Genomic DNA, 12,387 nt, shown 5'->3' with positions numbered 1-12,387 from the left:
CTGGGTCACAAGGCAGTTCTATTTCCAGTTTTTTAAGGAATCTCCACACTGTTCTCCATAGTGGCTGTACTAGATTATTCTTTTAAACAAACTGACCCTATAATCAGAGACAGAGAATAAATAAAACTTCTCAATTTCTGTTTTCTTTCCATCTTCTCTAACATGAAGAATGATCTATACACAGATTAATAAGGGTAGAAGTAAGAAGAATAATAGGAGAAAATGTAAGCCCAAGATTGAGGAGGAGATTGTACCAGAACCTCTGGTTGTTCTAAATGAATTCACACCTCAGGTTCAGATTCTGAGAAAATTTGTTAATGTCATTGCTCAACTGGTAATCTTTGAGTTATTACAGTGAATTTGAAAACTTTTAGAAGATTGTGAGGAATAAACTTCCAAAATTATAAAAAAGAATGTAGATTCCATAGACTTTAGTGAGTTTGAAGTTATCTTCACAAAAGCTTCTTAAAGATCGTTTTAAAAGATTTGCAAATGTTTACAGAAAGAATAGATGGACAGGAAAGGTTAAGGAGAGTCTCTAAAACTAATTCATGCAGATGACCCAGTTTCTGCTTTTGATGGGGATGTACATGTACAGATCAAGAGAATGCTGCGGCTGTAATATACGTTGAATCCCATGAGGTATTTGATGTTATCTATTCTGTCATTCTATTTCGGGGGACACATGGAGAGCTGGACTGTAGTATAGGTACAGTTACTGAACAGTGGAACTTGATTTTAGTTATTGCAGCTATGTGGGAAATCTCTTAGAGGCTGCTGTTTTTGACACTGTTCCACTCATCAGTTTAATACCTCCCTCTCAGCTGGATTACCCTGTGGTTTATTTCACTGAGAAAATAGAAGCCTCCAAATCTTGGTCTTCCCGCTGCCAGATACACGAATCTTCCTGCGTCTGTACTCATGAGCTCTCTCATGCTTCTTACCCCATTGATTGAATTGCATTGTTCCTTCTGCTTGCATATTGGATCCTCTTTATTTTGCCTCCTCATTGTTGCTGGTATTATCTCCTCTCGTAGCTTTTCATCTGTTTTCCTTTTTCTGTTGGAGAAACATGCTACATGAATATGCTATGATAGCTTACAGACATGCCATAATATCTTTTTTTCTTAAAAAACTAAACTATTCCCCTATCCAGAGTCCCCTTCAAGCTGCCACCTATTTCCTTGCTACCCTTTTTGACAGAACTTCTCTAAAGGGTTTTCTAAACACCTTGCCTCCATTTCTGCGCCATTCTTTGCCACTCCACTGAGACACTGTTTGACAGGGCTGTCAGTAACTTCCATGTTGCTAAATCCAATGGTCAGTTCCCCATTTCCATCTTACTCAACCTCTCAGCAATATTGACACAGTTGATCACTCTTTCCTGTTTCAGGTTTTCCTCACTTGGTTTCTGGGAAGGACCGTGCTCCTGAATCTTTTCTGCCTCACATGCTGTTCCTTCCTGGTCTCCTGTGCTGGACCCTCTTCATCTCCCTAAGTCAGTGATGTAAACTCCAGGGCTCACTCCTAGATCCTGTTCTCTGCTCCACTTGCACTCATTCTCTGGGTCCCCCCGGCCCCCGCCGTTGAGTGCTCTAGCCACTAGCCACGGTCCCATCATTGCAGAAAGTTCTTCCAGACGGCATTGCTCTGGGTTATTTCATCCATATTATCTCATTAAAATGCATCTGCATGCTGATAACTCCCAAACTGATTCACCTGTTCGAGCCTCCCACCTGAACCCAGCTTGTTACATCCAACTGCCTACCTGATACCCTTTACTTGCTTCTTAAGAGACCCGTCAGACTTGACAGAGCTAAGGGTAAACTTTATTATACTTTCTCTCCCAACCAGTCTTACCTGTAAATGATCTGGGCTGTTCCTCACACAGCCGTAAAAAAAACTTGGTAGTCTCTCTTAAAAAAAAATTTTTTTTGGAGGTTAGGCAGGGAAAGGAGGGTGGGCAGGAAGGAGACTTCCACTGTTCGGGAGAGACAGTTCCAGAGGAACACCCCTGTTTCTTTCTACATCTTACTTCAGTCCCTGATAAGTAAGAGTGACTTTTCACACTTTTGTAGTAATATCTAACTTCTTTTTTTCTCTTGCACTCAGTATCTGGTGCATCAGATATACACTAGTCTCAATGCCCTGAAATACTTTTTCCCCAGACACTCACATGGGCTATGTTGTTACTTCATTCAGGGTTTTGCTGAGAATGTCCTCTTTAGACATTCCCTGCCAGCCCTATCTAAAATAGCCTTCATGTCATTCTGTATCCTTATTCTGTTTTATGCTGGCATTACATTTATTTTTTCTGTCTCTGCCCCACTAGAATCCATGAGCACAGGGATTTTTCTTTTTATGTCGAAAATAATAGCTGGTGTATAGTAACTGTTCAATAAATGTTTGTTTAATTAAATGGCATACTGATGACACTTATGTCATTTCTAATGACATAAAACCAGAGGGTGTAACTGATACACTGTCAGCTCTTTGTTTGTTTTGGTTATATTTTACACTTTGCTAGTCACTGAATTAGAGAAAGTGAAACCTCTTGTTTTTCTGAAAAGGTCATTTATATGATTATAGGCATTTTGCTAGGATGCATTTCATTTATGGTAAAATTTTAAGAGTACAAAAATTCTAGTAATATTGTTGGGAGCAAGTTTTATTTATTATGACATTATAACAATAGTTACAAGTTGAAAATTGTAATGATGAATTTGAAGTTTGGCATTTTTGCTATAAAGTACAAAAAGTAAAAAAAAAAAAAAAAAAAAAAAAAAAAAAAAGTACAAAAAGTAGCAAGACAGGGTCCCTGGCCTTAAGGAACTTGTTACCTAGGAGGTAAGACAGTCATACAGATAAGTAGCTACACAGGGGCAAAAACATGTAATGTTCTAAAAGGCACATTTTCAATCTATTAAAAAACTGTATTTCCATACTTTATGGACACCTAGCATAATACAGAGTGATTTTTTTTAAGTCAAAACGCAGCTGTGAATAATGAGTGGTGGCAGAGTGCAGGAGGACACAGCTCATTGCTGTGGCAGGTGGGATTATGATTTTGGATGGAGTGTAGCTCCATGGATATCCAAGCTGGACCGTGTACAATATGGAAATAAAGAAGTGGCTTTCTCAGAGCATTAGAAAAGTCCCTCAGCTTGGCCTGGAAACGTCTCTCAGCAAGAGAAACAGATGGATCCAGTTTTCTGGCAACTTTCACTTCTAGTAGCCAGCCTGAGTTGGCTGGAATCATTTTAGCATCTGAGATAAATGGCTCCATCGTGTAGTAATTGAGGCTAGAGGGTGCCAGTAGTCAGAGCAATTCATACAGTACCTCCTTACGCTCATTGTTCGATAGGTGATTTCCTTGTCTGTAATTCTAGAGTTAAAAATAAAAGGATGATGCAGTAGGAGCAGGTATGGAAGGCGTTTTGAGACTCCACTCCAGGACTGTTTTGTTTGGTGGAGCAGTTGATGCCCGGCTGGTTGGCCAGTGGAGTGAGCAAGTCAGACTGAGATCCAGCCTGTGCTTTGATAGCTGTGTGCCATGGGCTGCACCATCCTAGGAAAAGTGTTTTTTCCCTAATTCACACAAAGTCCTGTGTAGTCTAAGGTCAGTTCTGTCCTATTTCCTGCCTAGTTTATTCTCAAGGGCCTAGAATAGCGTGTAGTACAAGAACCGTCTGTCAACCTGAACGAAATTCAAGACAGTGCTCTGGCTTCCCTGGCGGCTCAGAGGTTAAAGCGTCTGCCTGCAATGCGGGAGACCTGGGTTCGATCCCTGGATCAGGAAGATCCCCTGGAGAAGGAAATGGCAACCCGCTCCAGTATTCTTGCCTGGAGAATCCCATGGACGGTGGAGCCTAGTCGGCTACAGTCCATGGGGCCACAAAGAGTCCGACACAACTGAGGGACTTCACTTCACTTCAAGCAATTAAAGGTCATTTTGATTTTAAAAGCTTATGGCTCAAAATAAACCTTACTGTTTGCCTTATAACTATAATCAGAAAATATTTTTCATGCCTCTGCCTGGTAAAAGTTATAGCAAAGGAGAAAACTACAGAGAAGCATCTCCTTGCTATCCCAGAAGTAGGAATTTATCCTTTGGTATTCTAGAAATACCCTTCACTGTGTTATATGTAGGAGATTAATTCATTTTTAAAAATTCAGAAAGGGTAGGAAACTTGGTGGTGGTTTATTCATTCGTTGGCTGTGTAGTATTTTCTGAGTTCTCATGTATCCTCAAATATCTTTTACAGGAAAGTAATAACTTGACTGTCATAGTATATAGATGATATTCTACTGCCGTCTAGATTTCGTTAATAAGAAGACAGATGGTGCCCAATTCTTCCTCCTTTGTCGTGGTTTACTGGAGGCTATAAGTTGGGAGTTGGGAGTTGGGAGAGGAGGTGTAGGGAGCTGTGATCAGGTTGTCTGATACAGATCAAATATGTCCCAAGACGTCATCTCTCAAGGTCCTATTCTTAAAGCTACAGGCATTTTTTAGTGTGCTCTTGAGATTTAAAAAATTGTTGGCTGTTTCATACATCAAATATGAAGACTAGCTTCTGTTTTTATGTCAAATTTTTAATTTTTAAAATTATTTGTGTTTAGCTATCGCCATTAATTGTTATCCTGTTTTGTTTTGTTTTATCCTATTTGTTGTTGTTGTTGTTTTTTTTGGTAGGTGTAGCTTTGTTCTAAGAATATTTGTTTCGTCCAGTTCATGAACTCAAATTATAAAGACCCTAAATGTTACAGAAGTGTTGAAAGATCGGTGAGTATTTAATGTAACATATATTAAAAGCCAAAATACTTGATTCAGTCTAAGACTTTGAAACTAATAGTTTATATGGTGTTAATTAAAACCCAAAGTGAAAATACCTAAACTTTCTAGACATGTAAATTATGGTTTATTCATACTGTGGCACATTGCACAATGGCTTAAAGGAATGAACTTAATGTTGAGAGGGAAAAGCAAAGTTATAAAAAGATGCATACGTTTTTAAAATAAATGATACTGAATATTTTATGACTATGATGTATCAAAATTATAAAAATAAATATGGAAATGATAAAACAACAACTAAGGAGGTGGAAGAGGTGTGGGTGGAGTGCAGGTTTCCTGTACCATAAGGTGTGACTTCTCTACACACATGCACACGCACACACCCATCCCCCCCATGCACGAGAACTGAACTGAACATAGTTAATACTTGCTAGATCTGAAGTCTGAGTATTTGCTATAACCTCACGTTATAGAATCTTTGGTTTTTTCTGGGCATTTGAAATGTTCCCAAAAAATCTTTGAAAAATGCCGTGCAATCATGTTTTCAGTTGGCATTCAGAATGGCTGAAAAATATTCAGTTAAATTCAGCATTCTTATTAGATGTGTGGGAAGAAATAAGTATTTCTTGCTGTGCCAAGCAGAAGTGCCCCCATCACTCCTGCCAGTGTTGTTCTGCTAGTGCTGTTAATAACTAATGCAGCTAGAAGAGTGAAAAGTGTGTGAATATTGGATGGAAAAGTTCACATATTTTGTTATTTGTAGTTGACATGGTTTTAGATCTGGAAATTCCAATAAGATCAGTAAGAGAGTTCAGTAGGAAGTTTGGATACAGGAGTTAGGTTTGGATATCTCAAAATAAATCTCTTCCTATAGGCCTCCTATATACCAGTTTTGTATCCTAGTTGGAATATATAATGGAAAATAAAATCCCATTCAGAATAAAGATGAAAACTATAAGACACCTAGAATAAACCTAACAGAAATATATGACAGCAGTTTCTACTTCAAGGAAATAATGGGGTAAATGTGCAGGTGTTATAAGGTGTTTATTGCAGCTTGTTTATGGTAGTAAGAAGCTAGAAACAACCTAAATATCCAACAATGACAAGTTGGCTACATTGTCACAGCATCTTTGCTAGTGAGACACATGCACTGCATGTGGAATACACGTGCAGTGGGATGTATTGAGAAGGAAGCATACAGCTGTTAAACAGAGAAAGAGCTCATGTGAAGATTTCCGAACTGTCTAAATGGGACAATCAGGTAATAGATCATTTATGTATGATACCCTATATATGTAACTGTATGTATTTTATATACATTTTTAAATATGGAAAAATGTTTCTGCATATAATACTTTTTACTGACATGGCGTCTTATGCTTTTAGGAAGTGGGATTAAAGTTATTTCCTCATCAATTGTCTAAAAATTCATGTTAATTTCTATTATTTTAATTTCTAGAAGATAGGCCCTGATTATTACCACAATTTTTTTGTTTTTCACATTTTTAAAAATTTCTAAAGTTGCAGTATGCCTTGCAACTGATGGTGTCTTATATAGTCAGTGGGCTGCGTTTGTGGAAGAGCTAGTTGTTCTTGCGTACCCTTGGATGAACTTGGTCATAGCTGTGCACAGTGTCAGCCCTTCAGTTGAGGTACGTGCATTGTCAGCACTACATCTGATGAATTTTCCCTGTTTCCTGGTTAGTTACTTTCTACCAATCTCCTCTGGTAAGATTGAAAAACTTGCACAGCCTCAAAACCTACAGATGATGTCAGCGTCTTTGGGTTCTGTCAGGTGAAAAACAGTTTATATTTTTAAAGATCCAATTATCTTTCAAAATATGTACAACAAGAGTATTTTATAAGTAATGGGTTTATTTTTATTCTAGAGTAAGGCCGTTTTAGAGAGGAAGTCAGCATTTACTTTAACTGCCACCACCCACCCAGTGTTTTCTTTCCCAGCACTTTCACTTACCCGTGCTTGCTCAGTCATTTCACACCCAGGACTAATTTCTGCTTTGCAGGAATATTTAAGGAGTACCAGACTAGATCAGAACTGTCTGAAAGATTTTAAGGTTAGGTACCAATGCCTGGTAATTTAAAGTCAGTCTTCGATTAAAAACAAATAGCAACAAAAACACATATTAATAGTCTTATGCAACATTTTTGTTTTTCTAATCTTTTCTGTAATATTTATTTTATAGCTCGGTCATGAGCACTGACAGTAACTCATTGGCGCGTGAGTTTCTGACCGATGTCAACCGGCTTTGCAATGCGGTGGTCCAGAGAGTGGAGGCCAGGGAGGAAGAAGAGGAGGAAACCCACATGGCAACCCTTGGACAATACCTTGTCCATGGCCGAGGATTTCTGTTACTTACGAAGCTAAATTCTATCATTGATCAGGTAACATTTTCATATCAAATCATTTTTTTATCAGTAAATTTTAATTATAGATAAGTAATTTGTAGGTTGCATAATTTCTGATAGTCTCTTTGAGATAAAGTCCTGTCTGTCACATCACTCAGACAAGGAAAAGTAACTCCATTTATGAACATATTGTTTATTTGGATACTTTGCAAAATGTCTAAAATATCTTACAGTTATAAACAGCCTTTTTTCTAAAATGCTTTCATATACAGTATGCTTTTCCATTTTAATATCAGTGTGAGATAACTATGATTGTTAGTAAGGATAAGATCATGATTCAGAAGACCAGGTGTAATTTTTCAAAGTTTAGTGTAAATTACATTAAGAGAACTTGCCAATTCTGGGGTGAAAATACAGAGTCCTTTGTGTAAACTAATAATTACTAAATCATCTGGTTTTCATACATTACTGTGTTTGCTTAAACAATGGTAAGACCATATGGTATTTTGCTGTTTCCTTTGGAGAAGGCAATGGCACCCCACTCCAGTACTCTTGCCTGGAAAATCCCATGGACGGAGGAGCCTGGTAGGCTGCAGTCCATGGAGTCGCTAAGAGTCGGGCACGACTGAGCGACTTCACTTTCACTTTTCACTTTCATGCATTGGAGAAGGAAATGGCAACCCGCTCCAGTGTTCTTGCCTGGAGAATCCCGGGGACGGGGGAGACTGGTGGGCTGCTGTCTATGGGGTCGAACAGAGTCAGACGACTGAAGCGACTTAGCATTATGAAATTAACAGAATTTTAAAGCTAGGTGGGACTATGGAGATGTTTTCATCTAACCTCCTTTTGTAGATGAAGGACTAAGATCCAGAAACATTAAATAACTCAAACAAGGTTAACTTGAAGCCTAAATGCAATTTTTATCTATTTCATTTTATTAGAAAACAAATATTTATGAAAGAAAAGCCCACCATCTGCTTTCGCCATCTACTAACTAACGTAGTTAGGCAATAATATTTCAATTAATTTAAATTTAAAGGATAGTAAACACTCTGTAGCACCAATATGATGGACAGCTTTAAACACTTTAAGGGTAAATTTAACTGTTGTAAAATAAAATTTCCTTGTCATGAAAGCATTTGCTAAGAAATACATATATTGGGTAAATATAGATTCTAAAATTAAAGCGGCTATTTTCACTATAAGCTAAGAAACCTAACAATATAAATCAGGACGTATTTGTTCACTGTGGTGTCTACCTGTCATGGAGTTTTTCAGAATATTTTCAGGTTTATATGTTTTTAAATTTAATTTATTTTTATTGAGGTAGCATTGATTTATAACATTATATAGGTTTATGTAATTTTATTCTTTTTTTAATGTGATTGATCAAATATGACTAAATGGAATTTAATTTTTAAATATTTGTATGGCTTCTATAAATAAATTTTAAAATAAGAAAAAATGATTTGTTAGACCACATGTAGTGATTCTATATTTCAAAATTTTGATGATTTAGTATACATATCATGCTCTATTTATCTTCTTTCCCCACATTAGAACAATTCTGTGTTCTCTCTCTTTTAAGATACTATTTATATAGCATCAGAAATACCAGTTATCCAGGAATAAATCTGATAAATTATATATAGATTTCTCTATAAGATACTATAAAATGTTGTTGAGAGAAACTAAAGAATACCCAAATAAGGGCAGAACTACATAATTTTCATGTACTGGGAAAAAGTCAATATAATAAATACATTTTATTCTCCAAATTGATCTGTAAATTCCAATATAATCCCAGTCAAACTTTCAATAGCTTTTTTGAATGCCAGCTTTATTGGAATATAGCTTACATATCAAAGAATTAATCTATTTCCTATGTGCGACTTGGTGGTTTTTAATGTAGTCATGCAGAAATGCAGCTGTCACCACAGTCAGTTTTAGAACATTTTCACCCCCTCAAATAGAAACCCGGTGCCCTTAGCCATTACTTCCCTGTCCCTCCCACCCACCTTGGCCCTCAGCAAACACTGATCTACTTTCTGCCTTTCTCTCTTGAGTTGTGAAGTTTCTATTACTGTGCTGTTACATGATTGATTGTGAATGTGGAAGTCATTCAGTCCTGTCTGACTCTTTGTGACCCCATGGCCTGTAGCCCACCATGCTCCTCTGTCCATGAGGTTTCCCAGGCAAGAATACTGGAGTGGGTTGCCATTCCCTTCTCCAGGGGAACTTCCTGACCCAGGGATCAAACCCAGGTCCCTTGCGTTACAGCTGGATTTTTTACTGTCTGAAGCCCATTAAATGATTGAACTCATTCAGCTCATAATTGCAGCATTTTTTGCTATGGCAATATTTTTTTAATGCCCTCTTTCTCCCTAGTCACTCACTTTTTGGAATATCTGTAGCAATGCTGGTAGGGACAGTAGAAGTAGAGTGAAAATAACATATTAATGAATAGCCATTTAACAAATAAGGCTTCCCAAGACTTAATTGTTTAAACCAGAAAATGGAGAATGATCTTTAGGCTCTTAAATGGGAATTTAACTATGTAAGATTTAATCATTTAAAATGAAATCAAAGCGCTGGATTCAAAGCTGTACAGGAGAAACTTTAGCTTTTTTTATATGTCTGTTTCTCATATGTTGAAACACTTCTTGAATACTCTGGAGAAGAGGCAGTTTAAATCCTTGCAATACTTCTGCTTTATTAACAGATATTTAATCTAAGGAATTAAGCAGACTTTTTATTGATACATAGTTTATGTATAGGAAATGCACAGTATTTTGTGGGGTAAGTTTTGACAAATCTGTGACCTCTATAACCACCACCCAAATCAATGGTTAGAAATTTCCACCACCCTAGAAAGGCTTGCCATACTCCTTTTCACTCAGCCACTCCCCTTCCCCCACTGAAAGACAGCCGCTCTTCTGACCTTTAACATCGCAGTATAGTGTTGCTTGTCCTAGTACTTCCTGTAAATGTAATCATGCGGTGTGTACGCTTGTGTCTCAGAGATGATTAGTCCATGTTGCTTAAATCAGTAGTTCGTTCCTTTTGTTTCTGGTTAGTGCTTTGTTGTATGGATGTACCATAGTTTTTTAACCATTCTCCTGTTGTTTAACCATTGGGGTTGTTTTGTTGTTGTTGTTCAGTTGCTAAATCGTGTCTGACCCTTTTGTGACCCCCCATGGACTGTATAGCCCACCAGTCTCTCCTCTGTCCATGGGATTTCCCAGGCAAGAATACTGGAATGGGTTGCCATTGTCTTCTCCATTTGGGTTGTTTACATTTGACTATTGTGAATAAAGCTGCTGTGAATATTCTTATAAATGTCTGTGTGTGAATATATTTTCATTTCTCCTGGGTAAATATCCAGGCATATGTGATTGCTCGGCTGTAGGGTAGGTGTTTAGCAGTATAAGAAATTGCCAAACTGTTTTTCGAAGTGGTTGTACCACTTTTCACTTCTACCAGTGGTGTATGAGAATTCCATTTGGTCTATATCCTCTCTAATATTTGACATTGCCAGTTTTTTTTAGTATTAGCCATTCTAAGTGAATGTGAAGTAGTGTCTCACTACAATTTTAATTTGCATTTCTGTGACAACTGATGATGTTGAGCACTTTTTAGTGTGCTCAATGTCCATTTGTATATCTTCTTTTGTGAATATCTGTTCAAGTTTTGTGTTCATTTTAAAGCTCAGGTTATTTGTTTATAATCCATTTGTTATAATTTATGTATTCTGGATAAAAATTTTTGTTGAATTGCAAATACTTTCTCTGTGGCTTGTCTTTTCATTTCTTTCTTTTTTCCCTGCTGAGCTATGAGGCATGCAGGATCTTAGTTCCCCACCAGGGGTGGAACCTGTGCTTCCTGTAGTGGAAGCATGGAATCCTAACCACTGGACCACCAGGACAGTCCCACTTTACATTCCTCAACAGTGTCTTTAGAAAGGCAGACTTTTTCCCTTTGTGAATAGTGCTTTTTATATCTTGTCTAAGGAATCTTGGTCTTACAAACCCAAAGTTACACAGATATTCTCCAGTGTTTTTCCCACTAGGGACTTTTTTGTTACTATTTTTAGATCTTTTAGGTCTGTGATCCATTTTGAATTAATATTTGAATATGGTGTGAGGTAGGAATTCATTTCTGCCCGCCCACTCATTTGTTCCACAACATTTCTTCTTAAAAGTCTGTTCTTTCCCCTACTGAAAAGCCTTGTCACCTTGGTTAAAAACCTATTGACTGTATATTTATAGTTTATTTTTAGACTCTCTCTTCTACTCTGTTTATCTTCTTTCACTAATACTATATTGTCCTGATTACTGTAACTTTTATAGAAATTCCAGAAATTAAATGGTGTAAGTTCTCTAATTTGTTCTTCTTTTTCAAGAATGTTTGAAGAACATTCTGGATCCTTTGCCTTTCCATGTACATTTTGGAGTCAGCTTATTATTTCTGCAAAGTGCCTGTTATGATTTCAGTTGTGATGTTGTTGAATCCAGAAATCAATTTGGAGAGAATGAACATCTTACATGCTAACAATCCTGAGTTTCTCAATCCATGAACATGATATAAATCTCGTTGAGTCCTCTCAAATTTCTCCACAGTATTTTGTGATTTTTAGCATTGAGGTCTTATGTAATTGGGGGTAAATTTGTTCTAAATAGTTTATTTCTTTTATGACATTATAAATGGCATTTAAAATTTTTATTTTTCTGCTGCTTGCTGCTCATAGAAATACAGTTGATTTTCGTATGTTGCCCTTGTGCCCTGTGATTTTACTAAATTTATTTACTCATCTATCTTAAACTTTTACTGTGCATTCCTTAGGATTTTCTGTGTAAACAATCATGTCATCTATAAATAATTTCACTTCTTTTCAAATTTGTATGCTTTTTATTTCATTTTCTTGTGGTTTTTTTTTTGGCTTCTAGTACAGAGGTGTGGAAGTGATGGGAGTGGACAGCCTGCCTGTGTTTGGCCTGAGGGAAAGGCATTCAGTATTTCACCATTAAATCTTAAGTTAGCTCTAGATTTTTCCCAGATGCCTTTTATCACAATAAGGAAATTCTCTTTTATTCCCAGTTTGTTGAGAGTTTGTATCCTCAATGAATGTTGGATTTTGTCAAATACCTTTTCTGTGCCTATTGACACTATCATATTATTTTTTTCTATTAATGTAGGTGGATTACATTGATGGTTTCTAAATG

At 36.9% G+C, this 12,387-nt stretch overlaps 1 protein-coding gene across 2 annotated transcripts in view; it reads left to right on the top strand.

Moving 5' to 3' along the window:
* Positions 1-12,387, top strand: part of LYST (lysosomal trafficking regulator) — a 164,252-nt gene that overhangs the window by 22,160 nt on the left and 129,705 nt on the right. Inside the window, exons 2-3 of one of the 2 annotated variants that reach the window (XM_069571595.1) lie at positions 4,694-4,783; positions 7,003-7,201. In XM_069571595.1, the coding sequence (XP_069427696.1) occupies positions 7,010-7,201 (192 nt within the window). In that variant the 5' untranslated portion in view covers positions 4,694-4,783; positions 7,003-7,009. The remainder of the gene's footprint in view (positions 1-4,693; positions 4,784-7,002; positions 7,202-12,387) is intronic. The other variant, XM_069571594.1, reaches the window with a different exon arrangement.

The sequence above is a fragment of the Ovis canadensis genome, chromosome 25 (assembly GCF_042477335.2).
Source record: "Ovis canadensis isolate MfBH-ARS-UI-01 breed Bighorn chromosome 25, ARS-UI_OviCan_v2, whole genome shotgun sequence".
NCBI classification, from domain to species: Eukaryota; Metazoa; Chordata; class Mammalia; order Artiodactyla; family Bovidae; genus Ovis; species Ovis canadensis.
Note: the sequence above shows the minus strand (reverse complement) of the source record. Positions and strands in the feature narration are given on the sequence as shown.